The sequence below is a fragment of the Paroedura picta genome, chromosome 1, assembly GCF_049243985.1.
Source record: "Paroedura picta isolate Pp20150507F chromosome 1, Ppicta_v3.0, whole genome shotgun sequence".
Taxonomy (NCBI): domain Eukaryota; kingdom Metazoa; phylum Chordata; class Lepidosauria; order Squamata; family Gekkonidae; genus Paroedura; species Paroedura picta.
The window spans coordinates 46,751,335-46,775,361 of record NC_135369.1 but is presented as its reverse complement, the minus strand read 5'-3'; the positions used below and the strand labels follow the sequence as shown (position 1 = coordinate 46,775,361).

At 42.6% G+C, this 24,027-nt stretch overlaps 1 protein-coding gene across 1 annotated transcript in view; it reads left to right on the top strand.

The window, feature by feature from the left end:
* The window catches only part of PRKCE (protein kinase C epsilon), a 422,794-nt gene that overhangs the window by 374,886 nt on the left and 23,881 nt on the right, over positions 1–24,027 (top strand). Inside the window, exons 12-14 of the mRNA XM_077337194.1 lie at positions 12,603–12,741; positions 14,615–14,803; positions 22,307–22,453. Of these exons, the coding sequence (XP_077193309.1) occupies positions 12,603–12,741; positions 14,615–14,803; positions 22,307–22,453 (475 nt within the window). The remainder of the gene's footprint in view (positions 1–12,602; positions 12,742–14,614; positions 14,804–22,306; positions 22,454–24,027) is intronic.

The window sequence follows — 24,027 nt, the reverse complement described above, 5'->3', positions numbered from 1 at the left end:
GAGGCTGGGAGTACAATCCCAGCAGCCGGCTCAAGGTTGACTCAGCCTTCCATCCTTCCGAGGTCGGTAAAATGAGTACCCAGCTTGCTGGGGGGTAAACGGTAATGACTGGGGAAGGCACTGGCAAACCACCCCGTATTGAGTCTGCCATGAAAACGCTAGAGGGCGTCACCCCAAGGGTCAGACATGACTCGGTGCTTGCACAGGGGATACCTTTACCTTTACCTTTTTACACTTCAATTTGAGATGCAAAATTGTGATTGCAGCATGTCCTTTTGGCTCTGTTAAGTAGCTGCTTGGAGATCTGCAGCTACTCCTCACAGTACAGTAAGACCCACTTTACTAATGCTCAATTATATGATGTTATGTTGTACAAGTGAGTTATTGTGATAATAGCAGAGACTTGAGTCTTATAAGGCTTGCCGGTTGTAACCCTAGTTGTTTTAAATTATGATGTACTTAGGCAGTCCTTCTAGTATTAGTTCCCCTTACCAAGACTTCTGAGCAGTTCCAGGACTATTAGTTCAGATTATTTCAAAAAAACCATTTAATATCTATTAGACTGCAGAATTTTCCCTTGCCACTCTTTAGCCATGAGACCATAAAATTGCCATTTGAAGTCCTGTGATATCAGGTAAATACATAATTGAAGATGCCAGTAAATGTACTGTTTACAGTGGTTAAGGTTTTCTGATCCCTCCTCTGCAGTTTGACCCTATAAGTGAGATGTCATAAACTAACATCCTCTGGCCCAACTTTAAGATACCCTCTCCCATTTGTTAATATAGAAGCAAGAGTACAGTATGGAAGGATCAGATATTGCGTCTGTGGGATTGTCAACTCAGCCGGCTCGCGAGGAGGGTGGTTTAGAAATCTAAGAAATAAATGAATAAACTGTCAAAAGTGCCTTTCTGATTTTTTTCCCCCTCTATCTTGCTTCCCAGCATTATCTCATACATTACCTAGACCATGAAGTCTAGCTAATGTATTAGATGACTTGTATTCTACCACTCTGCTCAGCAAAATGTTAAGCCTTCCTCCAGTCTGAATTGAAGTTCTCAACATTAAGCTGGAGGAAGGTGTCAAGTTTTGCTGAGCAGAGTGTTAGAATACAAACCGTTCTGTGCAAATAGCTTACCAGCTAATCAGATCACCATAAGCATGTTAATATTCATCAAAGTCTCTTAACAATTCAGTCCAGGAAGTTTACCATTGCAGAGGGACCATAAACCAGCATTTCTTTTCCATGTCCATTAAGCAAAGAATGCACGACAGGGGATGCCATAGTTTCAAATTCTAATAACTCACCCAGTGCATCCTGTCTGCCACCATGTCACAAGAGGTTTTTGTAAGCAGATAGATCCACTTATTCTTTTCCTTTGAAATAATTCTTTTAGGGATTCTGTATTTGTTACTAGCGTATTGTCTGATGCAGGGACAAAAGTAGAACAACACAAAACAGCCAATACCTAAAACACAAAATAATAGGGAAACTTGTGTAATGTAAGTGTTAAGAAGTCTAATACGTAAGATACCTCGTACATGGTTACTTTTAAACACAATTATAAATATTGTAGTGAGTTAATTTAGTTTAGTTTGAGTTTGGTCTCATATATTGAAAAGGGCTCTTGAACAGTTAGAAAACATGTTTAGTATAACAGTGTCCTTGTGTTCTCAAATCACAAGCACATTATTTTTTCCCAATGGAGACAAAAAAACAAAACAAAAACACAAGTCTTGGTTCATGAACTTCTGTGATTGGAACTTTATAGTAGAAGAAATTAACCCCCCCCCCCCCCGGTATTCCTTGTAAGTCAACATTTTGTTAAGGCATTGCGTTATTGTTACACTGATTCATTATTTTTAAGCTCCTTAACTAACATAAAAATCTGTGGTTATGTCACAGACATTTCCATGAATGTGCCCATACACAGAATTCCCAATAGAAAGTCTTCTGAAAGATCATCCATCATCAGTTTCATTGGGGAAGCAGAGAGTAGCAATATTGTTGTGCTTGTTTCTTTGCTACCAAGAATTCCCTTGAGAGTCCAGCTGAGCAATCTGTTTTCTTTTATTAAAAAAATAAAAGAAATATGCACTATATTAATCTGGGATTATGAAATACAAGTGAGATATGGGAATTTTTGAATTTTGAAGCTTGATCCCTCTTGACATTGTGATCTTGGATTTCTCACACAAGCAAATAACAGGGCAGGGCAAAATGACTACCCTTACTGGCAAAATGACTACCCTACCCTACTGATGTTACAAAGACATAACTGTGCTCTATATTTTTCTTTGTTGATTTTCTTAGGGTTCATGTATTTGTAGGGGTTCCTTGGTGAAAATAGGCCCAAGTCAATTACTTTCATCATCCTCTAAGTTATCAGATAGTAGTTCTCCTACTTGTTACAGAGAAACAGTTCTGGGAGAAGAAGTAGACACCCACACACTTGCTTGCAAACATCCAGAACATCAACATAAGATGATTCATCTGTCATAAGAACTTGTTAAATTTTTATAATGAAAGTTAATTTCACTATAGGCACAATGATATGATGACATGTAGAGTGTTTTCCTATTGCATGGTGATGTGCAGTGTTCTTCGGTAACTGAGATTACACAGCTTAGTTTGAGATGCAACATAGATGCATAAACACTGCATGCTGTACTGTGTCACCCCCCTGAATTATATGTGTGGTAATTTTTTTCCCACTTGGCAGGATTCCATTGACTGCCAATTTAGTGATTATGGAGACATAAAGCCCACACCCAGATAATTTAATAAACTCTTTGGGTTCACACCCAACCAACCTTGCAGAGTTTCTTTTGATTGTCTAGAACAATTGGCATGGACATCCTTTCTAGAGATGTTCTCAATAGTTACCACAAGGTAGCCACATTTATTGTTGTTGTTGTTGTTGTTGTTGTTATTATTATTATTATTCTATTTATTTCCCGCCACTCCCTACAGGCTCGTGGCGGGTAACAGTAGTCTTAAAATCCCCCGTTAAAACCCCCGCTAAAAGACTATAAAATACCCAACACGGCGGAAAATGCCACTCTCCCCTACCCGAACAAGGGCATTGGGGGATGGAGGGTAATGATGATTACTTCAAACTCCCAGGGGGGGCAATGTTCTTCCTCGCCAATCCCAGCCTCAACCATAGACCTGGCGGAAGAGCTCCATTTTACAAGCCCTGCGGAACGCTGACAGCTCCCACAGGGCCCGCAGCTCACCCGGGAGCTCATTCCACCAGGTAGGGGCCAGGACAGAGAAAGCCCTGGGCCTGGTTGAGGCTAGGCGCGCTTCTCTGGGGCCGGGAACGACCAGTAGGTTTCCTCCCGCAGAGCGTAAAGCCCTGCGGGGCACATAGGGCGATAGGCGGTCCCTCAGGTATGTGGGTCCCAACCCGTGTAAAGCCTTAAAAGGTTAAAACCAAAACCTTGAACCAGATCTGGACAACAATTGGCAACCTGTGCAGCTGCCTCAGCACCGGCTGGATGTGGGCCATCCAAGGTGAGCCAGTGAGGACCCTTGCAGCTGCATTTTGCACTAGCTGAAGTTTCCAGATCAAGGACAAGGGTAGGCCTGCGTAGAGTGAGTTACAGAAATCTAATCTGGAGGTGACTGTCGCATGGATCACTGTGGCAAGTGGTCAGGGGACAGGTAGGGCGCTAGTAGCCGGGCTGGCAAAGGTGGAAGAATGCCTGGCCCGCTAGTCTCTTGACCTGCACCTCTGTAGTCAGGGAGGCGTCGATGGTCACCCCCAAATTCCTGGCTTGGGGCGCGATGGTGAGTTGCGCTCTCGCCAAGGTGGGTAAACGCGCTTCCTGTTCCTGCCCCCTTCTTCCCAGCCACAGGACCTCCGTCTTGGAGGGGTTGAGTTTCAGCCGACTCTGCTCGAACCGTTCTGTCACTGCTTCCAAACATCTGGCAAATGGTTTCAGGGGAGAGTTCGGATGGACGTCCATTAGGAGATAGAGCTGGGTGTCATCAGCGTACTGATGGCAACCCAGCCTGAAGCTCTGCACCAGCTAGGCCAGAGGGCGCATAAAGATATTGAACAAGGTGGGGGGAGAGAACCGTGCCCTGAGGGACCCCACAAGGGAGTCTATAAGGACGCGAGAACTCTTCCCCCACAGCAACCCTCTGGGTCTGGTCTTGGAGAAAGGAGCATATCCAGCGCAAGGCTGTGCCCCCTATCCCCGTGCTGGCAAGGCGGTGGACCAGGATCTCATGGTCCACGATGTCAAAGGTTGCCGACAGGTCCAAGAGGACCAGCACGGCCGACCCGCCTCTATCCAGCTGGCGATGGAGGTCATCCAGCAGGGCGATCAGCCAGGAGCTTGTCCGCTGCGGCCCTATCCACCACAGGTCACCTCCTTTGAGGAGCCAAGAGGGACAGGGGTCCAGGGGGCAAGTGGTCGCCCTGACCAACCCCAGCAACTTGTCCACTTCAGAGGAAGAGAGCCGCCTGAAGCCATCAAACCTCACTGCCAAAGGCGGCCAATAGGCCTCCAGTTCCTTTACTGTATTAATTGTGGCAGGAATGGCACGGCAGAGCAACAAGACCTTATCCGCAAAATAGCTCGCTAAGGCCTCACAGCCGAAATTCAATTGGCTAGTATTTTGGCGCCCCCTCAAGGGCGGTGAGAGATCTAACTCCCCTATCAAACTATATAAAATGTGCTTCAGATTTGGCACAAGGCTCAGTGGTTAACAACCCAAGTTTTTTTCTCCATCTTTGTTGCTCTCATTTCTTCCTTTGTATTCTACAGGAAAATTGTGGAACCATGCCAAAATCATTCAGCATTCCATAATTCAGACAAAACAGCAGTGGTCTGCATGTGTGTTGAAATGCAAAACCATCTAATCACTTATTAACATTTGCAAAATGCTTATTCAGTTACTTGGTATCCTTATAAATCACAGCTGTTTACATGTACATTAAGAGCCAAAGAAGAGCTGTGTTGGATCAAACCAGTGGAACCCTTTAGTCAAGCACCCTGTTTCACACAGTAGCGACAGTAGTTGCCATGGAGAGCCCATAAACAGGGCATAAAGGCCTGATGTTTCTTCCTAGCATTGATATGTAGAGTTTTTCTGCTTCAGAATATAGAGGTTTCCTTGAGCCATCATGGTTATTAACCACTGATGATGGGCCTACCATCCAGGAATCTATTTGATCCGCCTTTTAAAGCCATTTGTGCTTATGGCTATTACTACATCCGCTGGCAATGAATTCTATCATTAATTGAGTAAAGAAAAATTTCCTCTGGTCTGTCATGAATGTTTGTGATTATTTTATTTCACTAGAGAGAATACCTTGGTGACAAGAGGGAAAGTAAATATTCTTACCAGCACTGTCTCTCTTTAAAAAGCTCAAATCAGAAGATGAAAGGTACCACTCTGACCACTTTTTAGTAATATGTGGTACCAGCACTTTCTAATGGATGCACATTCTCCCTTGCATACACCTAGGAAATGAAGGTGCAAACTCATTGCAAACTTTCATCCAAATTACAAAACATGGTTTTCCACCCACCAAACCAGGATTGCAGATTATGACTTCATCTTGAAAAGATTAAACCATGGTTCATGATTTGGATGAAATTACAAAATGGGAGGGGGGTTTACCTTGGAAACATTATATATCTTAGCTAGGCACAAGTTGGGGAGAGAGGGACTGTTCCAAGCCAGGCTTATTCCTATAAGAGCAAAACTTGCATGGCTCGTCAATGCTGCTGCTGTATGTCTGCCTCTCCTCTGTGCTCAAAGTATGTATTAACAAATAGATGACAAATCAACAGATATTGTAGATAAACGTAAGGGATCCAGTGTTGTCTTTTTGACAGACTCTATAAAGGGTGCCCTGAAACTTTTCAAGGAAATGGGGCACCACAAAATTTTGTAGTTGGTATCTCTGTACTTTTCTCTTGCTTAACATTAATGATTTATCATGGGGAAAGTATCAGGGAGGTGTAAGAAGTGGATCCTGGCAAAGAAAAGCAGCTTGAATGTGGATATTCTAGAAGAGGTTTCCTGTATGTTTATATAACATCAAGAAAATAATATTCAATTGGAGGATTGTGTATGACAGCGAACTTTGTGGGATTTGAAGATATTTCTGGCTCTCTTATTCACCTATGCTGTTACACCTACGTAGAGTATGGTATGCCATAGAAACAAAGCATAATAAATATGCAGGATAAACCCACCTTGGAGCCCTCTGCTGTGTGGGTTTGAATCCCTGGTCGGTACACCTGGCCTTGACCAGGTTCAGGGCCTTTTCAATCTTGGCCTTGACCTGGTGGAATGAGCTCCTGGAGGAGCTGAGGGCCCTGATGGAACTATCACAGTTCCGCAGGGCCTGTAAGATGGAGTTCTTCTGCCAGGCATTTGGTTGAGGCCAGGCTAGGAAGATCGGGCCCCTCCCAATTTGTCGGTCATCTGGGCAGGGATTCAAACCCACGCATGGTCAAAGCAGGGTGAAGTCAATCTCTGAAATGGCTTCAGCCTCACAGCAGGAGGTTGGGAGGTACTTGTGAGGTCAAAATGGCTGCCATTCATTTGAACCCCCCATTTCACTTTCCTCCATTTAGAAAGGAGGCAGTGACCAATTACGCATGGCGGCAGCTACACCAGGCCACTGCCAATTCCTAGTGATGGGACAGCATGGATGATCTGGGGCCAAGGGACCAAGCCCTATGAAGATAGGTTGAGGGACTTGGGAATGTTCAGCCTGGAGAAAAGGAGGTTTAGAGGGGACATGATAGCCCTCTTTAAGTATTTGAAAGGTTGTCACTTGGAGGAGGGCAGGATGCTTTTTCTGTTGGCTGCAGAGGAGAGGACACGCAGTAATGGGTTTAAACTTCAAGTACAACGATATAGGCTAGATATCAGGGAAAAAATTTTCACAGTCAGAGTAGTTCAGCAGTGGAATAGGCTGCCTAAGGAGGTGGTGAGCTCCCCCTCACTGGCAGTCTTCAAGCAAAGGTTGGATCACACTTTTCTTGGATGCTTTAGGATGCTTTGGGCTGATCCTGCGTTGAACAGGGGGTTGGACTAGATGGCCTGTATGGCCCCTTCCAACTCTATGATTCTATGATCACATCCCAGGGATTAGACCCACTGTCATGCAGGCACCAGCCCACCCTGCCCTGCTTGTTCATAACTGGTTAGTGAAACAGAGGGTTTAAATGGCCCAACTATACAAACCATCTGAGAAATGTTTTGGGAAGGTACCTCTTCCAAACCTGGGTTCAGGGAAGGCATGAACCAGCCAAATTTGTGACAGATTTAAGGTTGTGAACTGGTTTGTGACCATCCCTAGTAAGCAGTAGAAATCTGTTTTCATTGCTTTTCTACTTCTTATAAGAAGAAGGTAAGAGACAAAAAAAAATCATCTGTGTACTCCTATACTCCAGTTTCCCTAGAACATCATGTTTTAAAGGCTCAGCTACTGTTTTGCTTTTCATTATGATTCTTCATCATTAGTTTTTCATTAGTTTGCAAGGTATGCTCATTTGACATTTTATCTATGCATGTACCCGAAGCACCTGGACAAAACAAGCAGTGAGTTGTTTGATAACTCATATTAACCTTTTCAACGGATCTGTAAAATTCAACAATAATATGTCTATAAATAAATTTGGACTCTGAGGACATGCAGACTTTATTTTTTAGGCATTCAACCTTCACACTTCATCAGGCTAGAATTTCCTACTGTCATACCATCCTTTCATCATTTTTCATCATGTGACTTTTTTCCTAGGTAACTTTATTTTTAGCTGTTCTACTTGAAAGAATTATGACCATACACAGCAAAAAAGAGTTCTCATTTTAAACCTCTTGAGTATTTATGTTATTTATCTAATCCTAATCACAGACTTAATATTCAACTAGCAGCAAAGTCCGGTGCAACCAGGAATACAGCAGGCTCTAGGGGGGCATGCCGAAGGCCCTGACCCTGGCATGAGAGCCACACACCCCATTGAGAAAAGCTGGTAGGCTCCCACTCGACAGCGTTAGTGTCACCCCATCCCCTCTCCCCATGGGCACACAGTGAGGGTTGGGGGTGGCTGATGGCTCACAGGCCTCCTGTAAAGTGGGGGGCAAGAGTTGGCAGCAACCCCCCAGCTGCTGCTGCCTCTTCTAGGGCCTTTCTGTGGCTCCCCCAGACCTGGATAGTTGCTGTCCAAGCCTGTGCAGGCCTAGGCGAGCAGGAGGGAGAGCATTTGGAAGTCTCCCATCCTGGCACTGGGCAGCTATTTCCCAGGCTCTCATCCCTACCCCCAGGATATCTGGCAGACAGGCAACCTAAGAGGCTGCATTGGCCTCCCTGGGGCTGGCTTGCAGGTCAGCCTCTCCCCCCCCCCCCAGCCATCCTGCTCAGCCAGGATACCTGACTTCCAGCTTTTTCTGCAGATGGAAGGAGAAAACAGAGGTGGTTGGGGGGGGGCATCCACCATTGGATTGATCCTCTGGGGTCAATGACACCCCAAAGGGCCAAAGAAGAGATGGAGGCAATTGGGGGTGGGACAAAACCTGCCTTATTGGTGTTCTTGGGTGACTGACTACCCAGGGGCCCAATAAGGTAGGCAATGAGTCTGGAGAACTCCCACAACCTCAGTCGTGTTTTATATACATTAATGAAATAAAGGTAAAGATATCTCCTGTGCAAGCACCGGGTCATGTCTGACCCTTGGGGTGACACCCTCTAGCGTTTTCATGGCAGACTCAATACGGGGTGGTTTGCCAGTGCCTTCCCCAGTCATTACCGTTTACCCCCCAGCAAGCTGGGTACTCATTTTACCGACCTCGGAAGGATGGAAGGCTGAGTCAACCTTGAGCCGGCTGCTGGGATTGAGCTCCCAGCCTCATGAGCAGAGCTTCAGACTGCATGTCTGCTGCCTTACCACTTTGCGTCACAAGAGGCTCATCTAATGAAATAAGTAAACAGTAAATAGCACTGTGCCTTTAAGGTCAAGTTACTTGCAGAAATATATTGACTCCACTGGACTACCAATGAAGACGTTTAGTACACAGATATTAGGATATTAATGCTGTTACATGGAGGTTGCCAAAAATTCCTTTATGACAGCATTTGATGTGGTGTACCAACACTAGAAAACCTCTTGTCAACAACAGGTGTTGACCCAGCAGCCCAAGGAATGTTACATAGGGATTCATCCTATATGCCACTGTGGTACTCTGGCAAAAAAGAGCCAGAAACCTCAGTGTTTTTATTTCAACCTAAGGAGGTGGTGAACTCCCCCTCACTGGCAGTCTTCAAGCAAAGGTTGGATACATACTTTTCTTGGATGCTTTAGGATGCTTAGGGCTGATCCTGCGTTGAGCAGGGGGTTGGACTAGATGGCCTTCCAACTCTATGATTCTATGATTTTATGAACATATAGAATCATAGAAAATACAAAATACAATCCAAGTCTGAGAAGAGACAGCTGAATTATGCAGCAGACTACATAGGTCTGCTGGAGTTGGATTCCTTGGTCTGAATCAGCAAGGCACCTCCTAGATCTTTATGCCACACCACACAGGTGTGGAGATCCTGTGCCATTGGACTGATAATACATACAATCCTATCAGTTTCTCATCCTTATTTAGATACCACCAGGTACTTTCCATGAACACAATAGTGAATACTGCTATCTGAAAATATTTCATATTTATTGGAAATATAAGCAAAAGACATAAGCATGTTCTCGTTCTGTCAGTCTTCTCTTTTCCATCATAAACATTTAAGGCTGATTTCATCAACAGATTTTGAGGAAAGAGACGTGGGTTTCTATATTTTCTTTCTATATTTCTATATTATTATTTCAAATTAGCTTATATTATTTTTTTTAAATACCAATTCTTCATTTATAAAGGAACTGTCACAATAATTTGTCTCAGAAAGAATAGTAGGGACAAAATAAGTATCATGTAGGAAATCTGTCTTTGGATTTCCTGATGTCCTGAATTAACATCTGGAGACTGCTAAATAGAACATAACATAAGAGCAACTCTGGAGAGGTATTTAGCCATTCCGTTTCACCACTGTATTCTATGAATACTGGGTGACCTTCGACCAGTCATATACTGTCAACCTAACTTATCTCACAGGGTTTTCATGAGGATCATATAAGATGTCACTTTGTGTCCCCATTGGGGGAAAGGGTGAGATGTAAATGAAGTAAATAAATATCAACAATTTCAGAGGTGTGTTTTAGATAAGAAAAATGGGACAAGTGGAAATGGTTAAATTCTGTCCCATCCAGTAGCTTCCAAACATCTAGAGATTTGATTAAGATTCTTCGATGGCTCTCTCCAATGTTTTGTCACTCAGAAGTTTTATTTCTAGTCAATAGGGCCAAGCAAACTAGTTTTCAAGAATTTAGATTGGGGCCATAGAGGAAGGGAAGTGGGGATTTTGTCTCTGGTCCCAGCCTAGTGGAAAGCTCAGCCAAACAACGTGAGAGCCCTGCAGGACCTTAAGTTGTTCTACCAGACCTATGTTTGAGGAGAGAAGGGTCCATCATAACTGCTGGCCTACCTAACTGAGAACCCACTCAATTAGAACACCACTGAATTGATCTATATATCCTCTCTTCCATCCTAGAAACACATATGAAATATGCCTCTATGTATAAGTTTATGTTGTTTAGATATTATTTTGATTATTTACTAATGGTGATGTATTTTATGTGGTTCTAAACCTTGTAAGGCTTGCTGAGGCTTTGGAGAAGGGTGGTATAAAAATAGGATATATATAATTAAATAAATACGTTCAACCTTTCCTGACCCAGGCCAATTTCAGTAATTGAAACTGGGCTCCCCAGTACTGTTATTAGCCATCTCAATGGTTCATTAAAATATGAAAATTGTAGGAAAAACTAGCACAAAGGAAAGCAGTAGAGAGGAATGCATTTCTTTGTTCAGCACATTATTTTAAGGAAACAAGCATAACAAGATAAGCCAAACATTATGCTCAAATATTATGCTCAAGCCTGTTGCCGCCAATAGATTTTACAACTCTCTGTATTATTTAAAACGCTTACATCCGGATATTTTCAGCTATGAGTTTCAGTTGTGTATAAGACGTGACAATTTGTTGTACTGTATGTATATGTGTCGGTATGAGAGAGACAATATATTTGTATGCATAGGAGAAAAAGTATACATTCCACAGGGCTTGCAAGACAGAGCTGTTCCACCAGGCGGGGAATTAATGCTCACATTTGCAGGTCTCCCCCCCCAAAAAAACCCACCTATTTACACCATCGTCATCTCCCATCCCCTGAAATAGGAGGTGTTCATATGGAATGGGCACCAGTCATTTTAAATTATTATAAATTATTGTAATTGTACTGAACTGTTATATATTTTATATTATCTGTACATTTATTATAAATTCTGAGCCACCCTGAGCCATAAGGAATGGCAGCATATAAATGAAATTAATAATAATAATAATATGGAAGGATGTCGATCCATGTACATTCTCCAGCCAGTTTTTAAACCTGGCAGTCAGATGCCCCTGCCTTAGAAGATTTCTCATTACTGACCATCCTTAAGATTACCATTTTACTGTTCTTCAGTAGGTCTTAACAAACTGAAAAAAATTCCTTGCATGCTGAAAGAGGTGACACATGACTGAATCTGAGGCCAAGTTCAATAAATTCTCCCCCCACCGCAAGAAAAGTTGTTCCTAATGTCACAGCCAGTCAGTCATCAATTGCATTAGCCATGTGAACGGTATCAGCAAGCCAGATTTGAAGAAATACAGTTTAAAAAGTGTTACTATTTCATTTGCACAAGCCAGGTGTTTTCCTTAAGCTGTTTGTTATTGCATATAATTACTCTGTGAATAAACACTGCCCTTTGCTAGTGTGATGGTGACCTTTCTTTTGGTCCCCAATCTAAGCCTATAAATGGAGAAAAAGAGAGAAGCAATAGATGTTTGTATCCTAAGCTACTCACATTATATCACTGGGTAGGCCTTCCTTTGAAGGCAGATGGTTGGCATCAACACAAGGAAGCCAACAAAAGGGAGAATGGATGGTTCAGTATACTTTCCTGTTGAGTTACAAAGGCTGACAGTTACTTACTTGCTCTCTGAGTTAACAAAGTAGTTGGCTGTTCCTCTGAACAACTTCTGAGAAGCTCTCTTTTCTGCCTCCTTGACTCAAAAAAAACTCTAATCCTACAAGGTGTTAGCAGATTTTTAAAATAAATTCAAATGAAGCCAACATGAAATAAGGGGAGATCCGCAACAATAAGAAGTTTCCTTAGGGTATTTTTGAAAGGAAATAGGTAGGGTCTAAACCAGGGGTAGTCAAACTGCGGCCCTCCAGATGTCCATGGACTACAATTCCCATTAGCCCCGCTGGCAGGGGCTCATGGGAATTGTAGTCCATGGACATCTGGAGGGCCGCAGTTTGATTACAGACAAGGTCCTGGGAGACATGTAGTTGGCTCTTTCCAGTGCCTTTTTAAGCACATTACAACTGGACCTGGGAGTGGGGGAATAAAGAAAACCTTGCTTCAAAGCCATGCAGTAAGGTGTAATCTTTCTACTTCTTTGTTATTCTAGGGACCTGAAACTGGACAATATTCTTCTGGATGCAGAAGGTCACTGCAAACTGGCTGATTTTGGAATGTGTAAGGAAGGGATCTTGAATGGAGTAACTACTACTACCTTTTGTGGAACACCAGATTACATTGCTCCAGAGGTATCACACAATGTATTTAAATGCATGTGAAAGTACTTTGACAGTACATTTGTAGAAAAGATCAGTTCATAACTTGTGACACTGCTGCGAGATTCCTTCTACATGACAAACTTGTGCATTTTATATGTACTTTGTGTCAGTAGTCCCACAGGACTTATACAAGTCTTCACCTCATGACAGTTTAGCAATTCCCATATAACATATTTTAATATTATTGAGTCAATGTTAGTTTCGTGTTCAACCTCTGGTTGATGTGTTATTACTTAAATCAGTACACATGTAGCCCCCCTAATGTACAAAGCATCCTTTACATGTACCTTGTAACTGGGGCAATTATTTTGGGATTGAATGATCTCATGTATGGTATACCTGAATCCTATCTGATACAGCATTCCAGTTAAGGAAAAACGAAGCAGGAAGAATCTCAAACAACCTTTGTTTTCATTACAAGATACAGAATTAGAAAAATGAAATCCAAAGGAAAGTAAGAACATAAAACAACATTGTGATACAGTAACACATTCTTAGCAATCCTTCCCTTGGTTGTTGCCTTATGAGGGAGAAAATGGGGGATCTAAGGGGAAATAAAAGGGTGAAAGGAAAAGCATATGTTGCCTTGTCCTGAAAAGAAAAGTCCATTGTGGTGAGAGCTGAGGCAAGAAAAAAGGTTGATTCAACCCAAATTATCCAAAACCAGTTGTGCCATTAGGGATCCAAAGCAAGGGATTCAGTGAAAGGATGAAGGTTTGGAAAAAAGCCAACCATAATGTTGGAGAAGGAGGTCAAGGTGCAGAACCTACTGGAGATTTGGAAGGGATTGAAATGCTCCTTTTATAAACTGGGAAGGATGAGATGCAAGAAACCCTGGTTGAGAAAGCCTGCTGTAGAGTGAAGAGGGTTCTGTAGCTTCAGATCATTATCTAGAAAGCTGGGTATGAGGGAGCTTATGGAGGCTGAAGACAAAGGACCTTGAATCAACATGCTCTTTGGTAGATTCCAAAGAATTCCTGCTTGATCAGGGGGCTCTGTTTTGATAGCAAACATAATTATTTATCCAGGCCCCGAAGAGCTAATCGTTAGGGGTGGGCAAATGCAGGAGACTGTAGGGAGAGGAACAGCTTTGTTTGCAGAAGCAGGGATATTTCTATAGAGTATGAGTCAGAAAGAAATTGGCCAGTGCCACCACATGTACAAACCAGCTGAATTACTAAATGTACTTCAAAGATACTTTGAACTAAATGACAACTTTCAGTTGCTATACCATAACAAAATAATTCTAACCTGTTATTCCAGCATTTAGCTCTTTTTAAAATATGTGTTTATTATGCTTATGCATGTTAACGTACCAGAATCTGCCTTGTCATGCTATCATTTCCTCTTTACATCCTAGTGAACTGCCTATACTTCTAGCTGTTCTCTAACTTAAGGTGGCCTATTTAGCATCTGCTAGAGCCCATTTCTTTTCTATGGAGGCTTCCACCTTGTGAAGCAGATTCTCCAAAGAAGTGAAAGGTGTGTGTGTCACCTTTAGACATGTATAGCAGGCACTACAAGATTGTTTTATTTGCATGGATTTTTTATGGAGTTTAAGCTATAAGCATTTTCCTGGGAAGAAGAAACCAATTATCATCTTGTTAGCTTGGTAGATTACTATTCTGAAAGACATAAAGGATAAGGTATGCTAAGTACCATGTTACAGCGGATTTCTGGAGAACTGTAGCAATTTACATATTTTTCAGGTGCAGCAAACTCTAAAATGTAACACATTTCCTTTTCAATTTGCAAAAAATTGGAAGTTTCTGACAAGTTTGTCAATCTTGCTCTTTCTCTCTCTCTCTTCCTCTCTCTCTCTCTCTCTTGATTTCCCTAACAGATCCTACAAGAGTTAGAATATGGTCCTTCTGTGGATTGGTGGGCTCTGGGTGTTCTCATGTATGAAATGATGGCTGGCCAACCTCCCTTTGAAGCTGATAATGAAGACGATCTTTTTGAATCTATTCTCCATGACGATGTGTTGTATCCGGTGTGGCTTAGCAAAGAAGCAGTTAGCATTTTGAAAGCTGTAAGTTGGGCTCTCTTTTTTTCTTACATAAAATTGAATTTTCCTCCAGTTGTTTAAGAACAGCCACCACTGGGAGTTCAGCTACAGTTCAAAGTGCCACTGTCAGTATAATGGAGTCTGGGATGAATTACACTTCTTGTGGGAAAGGGACAAGAGGTTTGTGTTCCTTGCAGTTGTATACTGTATAAATGTATGCTCTTGAGAATCATATTTCAGGAAGAAACAAAAACTCTCAAGCAATCTGAACTGCTGTATTAGTCTGATATAGCGCACTGCGGCTGCTTTAGTGGGGAAAAGATTATGTAATTAAAGAAACACTGTCAAACATACTGAGCATTCTCACAGGCCAGTCCTAAACTGATTTATTTGGGGGGGGGATCACAATGGGTTGGAGTCACACTAATGTTGCCCTGGGGACATTTGATTTATTCATTTGATTTATAGAGTGACCCTCACTGTGATGTCTCAGGGCAGATTTCCATCCACAGGTGCAGCTTTCCTATCTTTCCCCTCTTGTTACAGCCTGAGGCAGAGTCATCTGAAACTGAACCCCTCCAAGACAGAGGTCCTGTGGCTGGGTAGACAAGGGCAGCATCAGGAAGTCCATTGTGGTGCCAGGAATTTGGGAGTGACCTTTGATGCCTCCCTTTTCATGGAGGCTCAGGTCACCAAAGTAGCCTGTACGGCGTTTTTCTATCTGCACTAGGCGCGGCTACTAGCACCCTACCTGTCCTCCAACCACCTGGCCATAGTGATCCATGCAACAGTCACTTCCAGATTAGACTACTGTAATTTGCTCTATGTGGGCCTGCCCTTGGCTTTGACCCGGAAACTGCAGCTGATACAAAATGTGGCTGCAAGGGTCCTCACTAGAACATCGTGTAGGACCCATATTCAGCCGGTGCTCAGATAACTGCACTGGTTATCAGTCTGCTTCTCGGTTAAGTTCAAGGTATTGGTATTGACTTTTAAGGCTATACGCGGCCTGGGTCCTACTTATCTGTGGGACCGCTTGGTTGCTTATGTCTGCTGAAGGGCTTTGCGCTTTATGGGTATGAATTTACTGGCTGTCCCGGACCCCTGGGACACCTGCCTGGCCTCAACCAGAGACAGGGCCTTTTCGGTCCTGGCCCCAGCCTGGTGGAATGAGCTCCCAGAAGAGCTGAGGGTCCTGCCGGAGTTACCAGCTTTCTGCAGGGCCTGAAAGACGAAACTCTTCCACCGTAAGGTTGAGGCGAGGGCAGGGTCTCAGCGTTACCATCAGAGGATCCCCCAGATAGGTTAGATCTGGTTCCCTGCACCCATTGGAAAAGAATTGGGGGATAGAGGGTGGGATGTTTGAAGTCTTTTAGGGTAGTGATTACTGTTTGCCTGGTTTGTGATAAGGGCTTGGTTTATGGGGTTTTTATGGAAACTGTTGTTTTACATTTGTAAACTGCTGTGAGACTTTTTGAGAACAGCAGTATAAAATAAATGCCCCTACATCATGTTCTTGATTATTTCATTAGTTAATAATAAAATTAAAAGGCCATATTCAGTTCATTAAATGGCTGTCAGTAATTTCACCCAGAATATTCCATTCTACTCCTGAAAAGAGGAAATGATTCTTCTTAAAATATATTTAATATACTAGTATTATAAATTTAAAATGTGTATGTTAAAATAAATTTTGTATTACAGTATTTGCTGGCGTATAAGACTACTTTCCCCCCCTGAAAAACATGCCTCCAAGTGGGGGGGTCGTCCTATATGCCGGGTGCACTTCAGTTGGGATAGACATAGCTGCCCATAGTGGCGTCCCGATCCCGCCCACCTCATTCTATATACCATCCAGTATAGCGCAGTATCAAGCGCGGCCGCAGTGGGTCAGCCTTTTTGGCATGACCAGCCCATTCTGCTCGGCGGGAAGCAGCGGCGCTCTGGCCCACCCCTTATCTACACAGAGCTCACACATGCACACTTGCGCACTAGTGCCTGTCAAAGGGAGATGCAGGGGTGGGCCGGAAGCGCTGCGATTGCGCTGCAGCTGTACAATGGTGACAGTGGCAGGTACTGTAAGGTAATGTAACAAACTCTATATTTTGAGTGGAAATGTCGGGTGGTTGTCTTATACGCCCAGTCGTCTTATATGCCGACAAATACGCTAAATTAAAATTACATGCACACTGCTTCGAATAATCTATATAGCTAATTCTGAACGACCCTAGAATGTGGATCAAAAAATCCATGTCCACGGATGGGAGATTTTCCCACAAACTGATGTTAAAAACGCAGAGTACTGTTAGACCTCCCAAAAATCATAGACACAATGTGCATAACTGACCCCAAGATCTCAGAAGCCATTTTGGAACTTGCTGGGGATTTGACTTCATTGCTTGATTAGTATGGGTGGGAGACTGAAAAAGGACAAGAGGGAATATGGAACACAAGTAAAGGGAGAATTAAATGGAGGTAACCTGAAGGGGGAGAAAGCCAAAAAATGGAAAGTTGGTGGCACAGAAGATCCTGCAGAAGTAGTGAAGGCAGGGATCCCAAGGAGGGGGGGGGGAGAGACAGCTAAAGGTCCAAGGGTGAGTGAGTGGGAGGGAGGGAGAGAGAGAAGGATGCAGATAAAGGAAAGACACTAAGGGAGTTTCCAGGAAGAGGAAAAGTGGAGATGCTAAGGCAAAAATACAAGAAAAATTAAATTTCCCACACATACAACCATGTTGGTGTGTTTTGTAAATTTACACTTAGTTTCTTGGGTCCTTACAAGTGCTCTTAGGACCTAGTTCTTTGGCGTTGCTGAGGATTCTCTCTCAAAGATTTCCAGCCTTCTCACAAAGTTGCTGTCAACAGTTGTTGACTTCGTAAGAGCTCTGTGTCCTTGACACATGTTCAGCTGGACTGGAGCCCTAGTTTAAATTTTATCAAGGCTTAGGAATTTACTGCTGCTAACATTGGAAGCAGCCTAACCTGATTGATTTCATTGAGGGGGAACATCCACATATTGTTTTAAATTTTAATCATAAATCAGCCGAGGTCAATAGAGTTACATCATATGAGAAGAATCCTGCAGTTTCTCATTTAGCCCTTCCCCCCAAAAAGAGCCACTTTTGCTGTAGTTTCAGACTTAGCTCAGTGCTTGAAACTTGTGCCCTTCATCTGGGACTTTCAGCTGCATTCAGTTAACAGGAGGGCAGGAAGACCAGAGGAAATGTAGGGGCGTCTGTGTACTTGACTGCCAAATATTAACAAGGGATTAGCTTTGGAACATTTGGTTTCCTCACATTGTATTCTTAAACATGGATTTTGTTCTTCAGGCACTGTAAATCAGAGTTCTATCAAGATTTTTAAAATGCAGTTTTAAGTAGCTTTTGCAGAATATTTGGGTTTTGTTCATTTTCTGCGTGGTATTTGGCAAATTTGCAAATAGTCTTTTAAAAATTTCTCTTTCTAAGACACAAATAAATCTAAAATTGTTACAGTCTTCATATTAATTTCAGATTTCTATTACATCCTTGAAGATCAGGAGGTAACATATTAAAATGACTAAAGTTACGAACCCAACTGGATCAAACCAGTGGTCCATTTAGTCAAACCTCCAGTTTCACACTGAGGTTAACCAGTTTAGCGATCCCCAACCTGTGGGCTGCGGAACACATGTGGTCCTTCGACTAATTGGAGGTGGGCCCCAAAGGACGCCTTCTCCCGCCCCTTTACTTCACCCCCCCCCCAGCCCTTTACAACACACTTCATTGTTGTGGCGTGTCTGTATCTTATTTTGAAGGGATGTTTAAACATTACCATAGCGATCAGAGAGCGTTAGGGCAGTGGTTGAGAGTAGAGGAGTAAACTACCCCCCCACCGGACCTCAGTAAAAGCCGTTGAGTGGTCCCCGGTGAGCGTTGAGTGATCCCCGGTGATAAAAAGGTTGGGGACCACTGAACCAGTTCCTTTGTAGGGCCAATAAAAAGGCATAGAGACCTTCTCCTGATTTTGCCTCCTTGCCCTGGGTTTCACAGGTTTAGTGCCTCTGAATGTAGAGGCTCTCCTAAGTCACCATGGCTAGTCTTATCTGCTTTTAAATCTGTTTATTCCATTGGCTATCACTTCATTCTCTGACAGCAAATTCTGATTTTAATCACTCTCTGTGTAAAGTAGTTTTTCCTTCTGTCTGTCCTAAACCTACCGCCTATCAGTTTCATTTGTGGTTGTTAGGTGCGAAGTCATATCCGACCCATCGCAACCCCATGGACAATGATCTTCCAGGCTTTCCTGTCCTCTACCATTCCCCGGAGTCCATTTAAGTTTGCACCTACTGCTTCAGTGACTCCAGCCAGCCACCTCATTCTCTGTCATCCCCTTCTTCTTTTGCTCTTAATCACTCCCAGCATTAGGCTCTTCTCCAGGGAGTCCATCCTTCTCATGAGGTGGCCAAAGGATTTGAGTTTCATCTTCAGGATCTGGCCTTCTAAGGAGCAGTCAGGGCTGGTCTCCTCTAGGACTGACCGGTTTGTTTGACTTGCAGTCCAAGGGACTCGCAAGATTCTTCTCCAGCACCAGAGTTCAAAAGCCTCAATTCTTTGATGCTCAGCCTTCATTATGGTCCAACTTTCACAGCCATACATTGCAACTGGGAAGACCATAGTCTTGACTAGACGCACTTTTGTTGGCAGAGTGATGTCTCTGCTTTTTAGGATGCTGTCTTTTGCCATAGCTTTCCTCCCCAGAAGCAAGCGTCTTTTAATTTCTTTGCTGCAGTCCCCATCCGCAGTGATCTTGGAGCCCAGGAAAATAAAATATGTCACTACCTCCATTTCCTCCCCATCTATTTGCCAGGAATTGAGAGGGTCGGATGCCATGATCTTCATTTTCTTGATGTTTCAAGCCAACTTTTGCACTCTCCTCCTTCACCCGCATCAACAGGCTCTTTAGTTCCTCTTCGCTTTCTGCCATTAGAGTGGTATCATCTGCATATCTGAGGTTGTTATTTCTCCCTGCAATCTTAATCCCAATTTGAGACTCATCTAACCCTGCCTTTCTCATGATGTGCTCCGCATACAAGTTAAATAAGGTTAAAAATTCATTTCCATGCTCAAATGGGTAGTTTGTTAATTAACCTTTTGAGTGACCCTTATTCTTTCAGCTGGCTGGGCAAAATGTCAAAAAAACTTCAAATTATGGGTCTGGACATCTCATCCATTAGCACGCAAGACGAAAGGACGATACTAAAGCTAATATCACAGAGACTAGAAGATCAGTGGTATCATCTGCATATCTGAGGTTGTTGATATTTCTTCCTGCAATCTTGATCCCAATTTGTGACTCATCTAACCCCACCTTTCTCGTGACGTGCTCCGCATATAAGTTAAATAGGCAAGGCGACAGTAAATAGCCTTTCCGAACTCCTTTCTCAATTTTGAACCAATCAGTGATTCCATGCCCGGTTCTCACTGTTGCTTCTTGACCTGCATATAGGTTTCTCAAGAGACAGATAAGATGCTCTGGTATTCCCATCTCTTTAAGAACTCACCACAATTTGTTGTGTTCCACACAATCAAAGGCTTTAGCATAGTCAATGAAGCAGAAGTATATGTTTTTCTGGAACTCCCTAGCTTTCTCCATGATCCAGCATATGTTGGCAATTTGATCTCTAGTTCCTCTGCCTCTTCGAAATCCTGCTTGTACTTCTGGAAGTTCTCGGTCTACATATTGTTGGAGCCTAGCTTGTAGGATTTTGAGCATAACTTTGCTAGCATGAGAAATGAATCAGTTTCATTAGGTGTCCTCAAATTCCAGTATTTTGGGAGAGGGAGAAAAAATTCTCTTTCTCAACTTTCTCAATGTAATTTTATAAACCTCTATCATGTGCCTCCCCCCTTAGCTGGATTTTTGTACCCTGCTGTTTACTAAACAAAGGAGTCTCCAAGTGGTTTACAAACACAATTTCCCTTTGTGTCCCCACAGTAGATAATCTGTGAGGGATGTGGGGCTGTGAGAACTGGGAATGGCCCGCAGTTACCCAGCAGGCCTCAGGTTTCCATTCGCCTTCCCTTCCTCTCTCCATAGCAGACTCCCCGTGAGGGAAGTGGGGTAGAGAGCTTCACTTGAAAGATGGCAACCCTAAGAGGAGGTCTCTCTGTGCACAGCAGTCTTGACCTTAGTCAGGTTTATGGACTCCTATGTAGTGTGGAATTCCGGAACATGAAGCTACACCAATCTGGCCACCTTACCTCCTATATGCGGTATTTTCTTGACCTGAAATAGGTCAGGGAGTGTTAGGTGGCTGCGGGGGCATTGCACACTTTTGAGGCTCCACTTCCACATTTAAAGGAATATGTTCAGACCAGGGACAGCCAACCTCCAACTGAGGCCTGGAGATCTCCTGGAATTGTTGCTCATCTCCATACTATAAAAATCTACTCCCCAGGCAAAAATGTCTGCTTTGGGGGGGTGACTCTCTAGCATTGTACCATTTTGAAGTCCCACCTCCAAACCTCAAGAAAGAAAGAAAGAAAGAAAGAAAGAAAGAAAGAAAGAAAGAAAGAAAGAAAGAAAGAAAGAAAGAAAGAAAGAAAGAAAGAAAGAAAGAAAGAAAGAAAGAAAGAAAGAATTCAAACCCCTCATGATCTTGATTGCCCTCCTCTATACTCTGCAATGTCCTTTTTGAGATACAGTATTCTAAGTGAGGCTACATAGATCTATGCAGGGGAATTATAATGTCAGCCATTTTTTTCTCATTCCCTTTCCTAATAATCTCTAACATAAATTTTGCCTTTTTCACTGCACAACACATTGAATTGGCCCTTTCATTGACTTATCTACTCCAACCCCCAGTTATGTTCCCCTATCACAGCAAGTTCAGACTCCATTAGCCTATACTTGAAGTTGTGATTTTTTGACTCAATGTAAATCTACCAAGAGTAGATAGCAATAGGCTTAACATTAGATGGTTTTATATGGTAGTACTTGTTAACTGTATTAAAAGAATACATGCAGTAAGCTTTTCCCTTAGCAAACCTCAAAGACAGATGGGCATCAGCTTGAGTCAGGTATAATCTTCACTGTAGTATTTGGTGGAAAGAATGGAATGGTAGCTTATCATTGGGTCTCTGTGTGGGTGTCAGTTGTGAATGAAATTAATGAGTGTTTGAAAACACAAGCATCCTACTGCTATATTCATCCGACAACCGGAAACATTTATGCTTGGTAGTTGTGTAACATAGGAAATTATCTTATTTGGCCTGAGGAAGACGGTGGAACCTGGGATATGTATTCTTAGTTAAGTCATCAGATAAACACAGGTTCTGATTTGCATGCAGACTACAATGACAAGGCTGCAAGGAACACCCAAAACACCACCCTTCAGGGAAGCATGTCCTTCAGCCGAATCCCTTGGAGGGCCTCCCTCCTCTTCCAGAACCTTGGCCTACAGCTCTTTAGCCACCTCTTTGGTACAATTTACCACAAGTTAATCAATATTTGGTAATTAATATCCAGTAAATTTGTCTTCCTCCGCAGTTCATGACAAAGAATCCAAATAAGCGACTTGGTTGTGTGGCATCACAGAATGGTGAGGATGCCATTAAGCAGCACCCATTCTTCAAGGAAATTGACTGGGTTCTTCTAGAACAAAGGAAAATCAAACCACCCTTCAAACCTCGGATTGTAAGTAGCAATCTGTGCGCGCGCGTGTGTGTGTGTGTGTGTGTGTGTGTGTGTGTGTGTGTGTGTGTGTGTTTGAGAGAGAGAGAGAGAGAGAGAGAGAGAGAGAGAGAGAGAGAGAACTTGACCAAAAATGTCAATGCAGATTTACTTTATGATATTGATTGTAATACTTTCACAGAATTGAAAAACCAAAATAGTGAAAAATAGATACTCTGTCAAAAATAGTAAGGCTAATGGGTACTTCAGAGGTAAGTCTCAGAGACATGATAAATATTCAGTCTGTTCCTACAAACTCAAAATCTCATTGAATCCTCTTGACTTTCAGTTAGTTCTTTCATGGTCACTACTGTTATTACTATATGTTGTGTTTCACCCATCAACTTTCATCTACATGTGAGGATATACCCTCAGTATCTAAGGATATAGCTGGCTGAAAACTATTCCTCATGCTGGAATATGCATTATTTCCAAATATAATGCCAGTCTTTATATAAAGGAACCTTTGGACTGTATGTTTTGAGGGCCATGTTCCTGAGTGGTAGTATACACATTTCTCATAAGAATCAAGAGCAAGTAAAAAGAATTCATAGTGATCCACTTGAAGGGCACATATGTGAAATACTTCAAGGTGTGTTAAACTGGCAAACCGTTCAAATCTAAGCAAAACATTTTCAGATTTCATTGGTTCCCTCTCGGTTCAACTTGTCCTTATTTCAGTTTATCTAGTGGCAGTTTATTAGTTATGTGGAGCTCAGTGTTTAGATGTCATGCCCCAATATCCTCTTCCTCATATAGCTTCCACTGGTGCGCATCATTACATATTGTCCTTTAAAAAAAATGGTTGTTGACTACTTTTTTCTTCTTTCAATTGTTTCTTCTTTGTTGCACTGCTGATGTTTCTCTCCCCCCCCCCCCACTAACTGGTGAAGATTCTAAATTAGAGCAGCAGTGACTCCACATCACAGTGCTATGAAATTAGAAGTCCACTGGAGGCTTTTTGTAGATTGGGATCCACAATCTGTCCTTCTGCTTCTGTTGAGCATGAGTATATTATATTTCCTTCAGTTCTTAAAAAGAATATACAGTTCCTCTGATCGATGGAACCTGAAAATATTCCAAGTTTTTCAAAATATATTTTGGCTTCTGTTTTTCCTTACCTAAGGGCTCTCTGATGCATGATCGTCCAATTTGGGCAGTGTTGTGAAGTAATGACTGTGTTATGAAGTAATGAGATTTATCACTGCAGATAGAACTTTTAATATTTTCCTATGGGCACATTAGAGGTAGTTCTCACTTTCTGTTGACAGTCGGCAACTACAGCGTTATGGAATGATGGGAGAAATTAAGTCTGGGGACAAGCTGTTTTGAATGGGGTGGAACATTCTCGAAGATGATGTTCTAGCAGTGGCTGTGTATTTCAACCATTTTCACTATACTTATGTTTGTGTTCAGCCTCAGTTATGTTGTTGCATTCTCACCACATGGCTTGAACTATCCGCACTCAGTGCTTTCCATCTGTTATTTACGTTCTGTATTCTTCACACTTGACTGGTGCCATTTGATTATACGCAAAA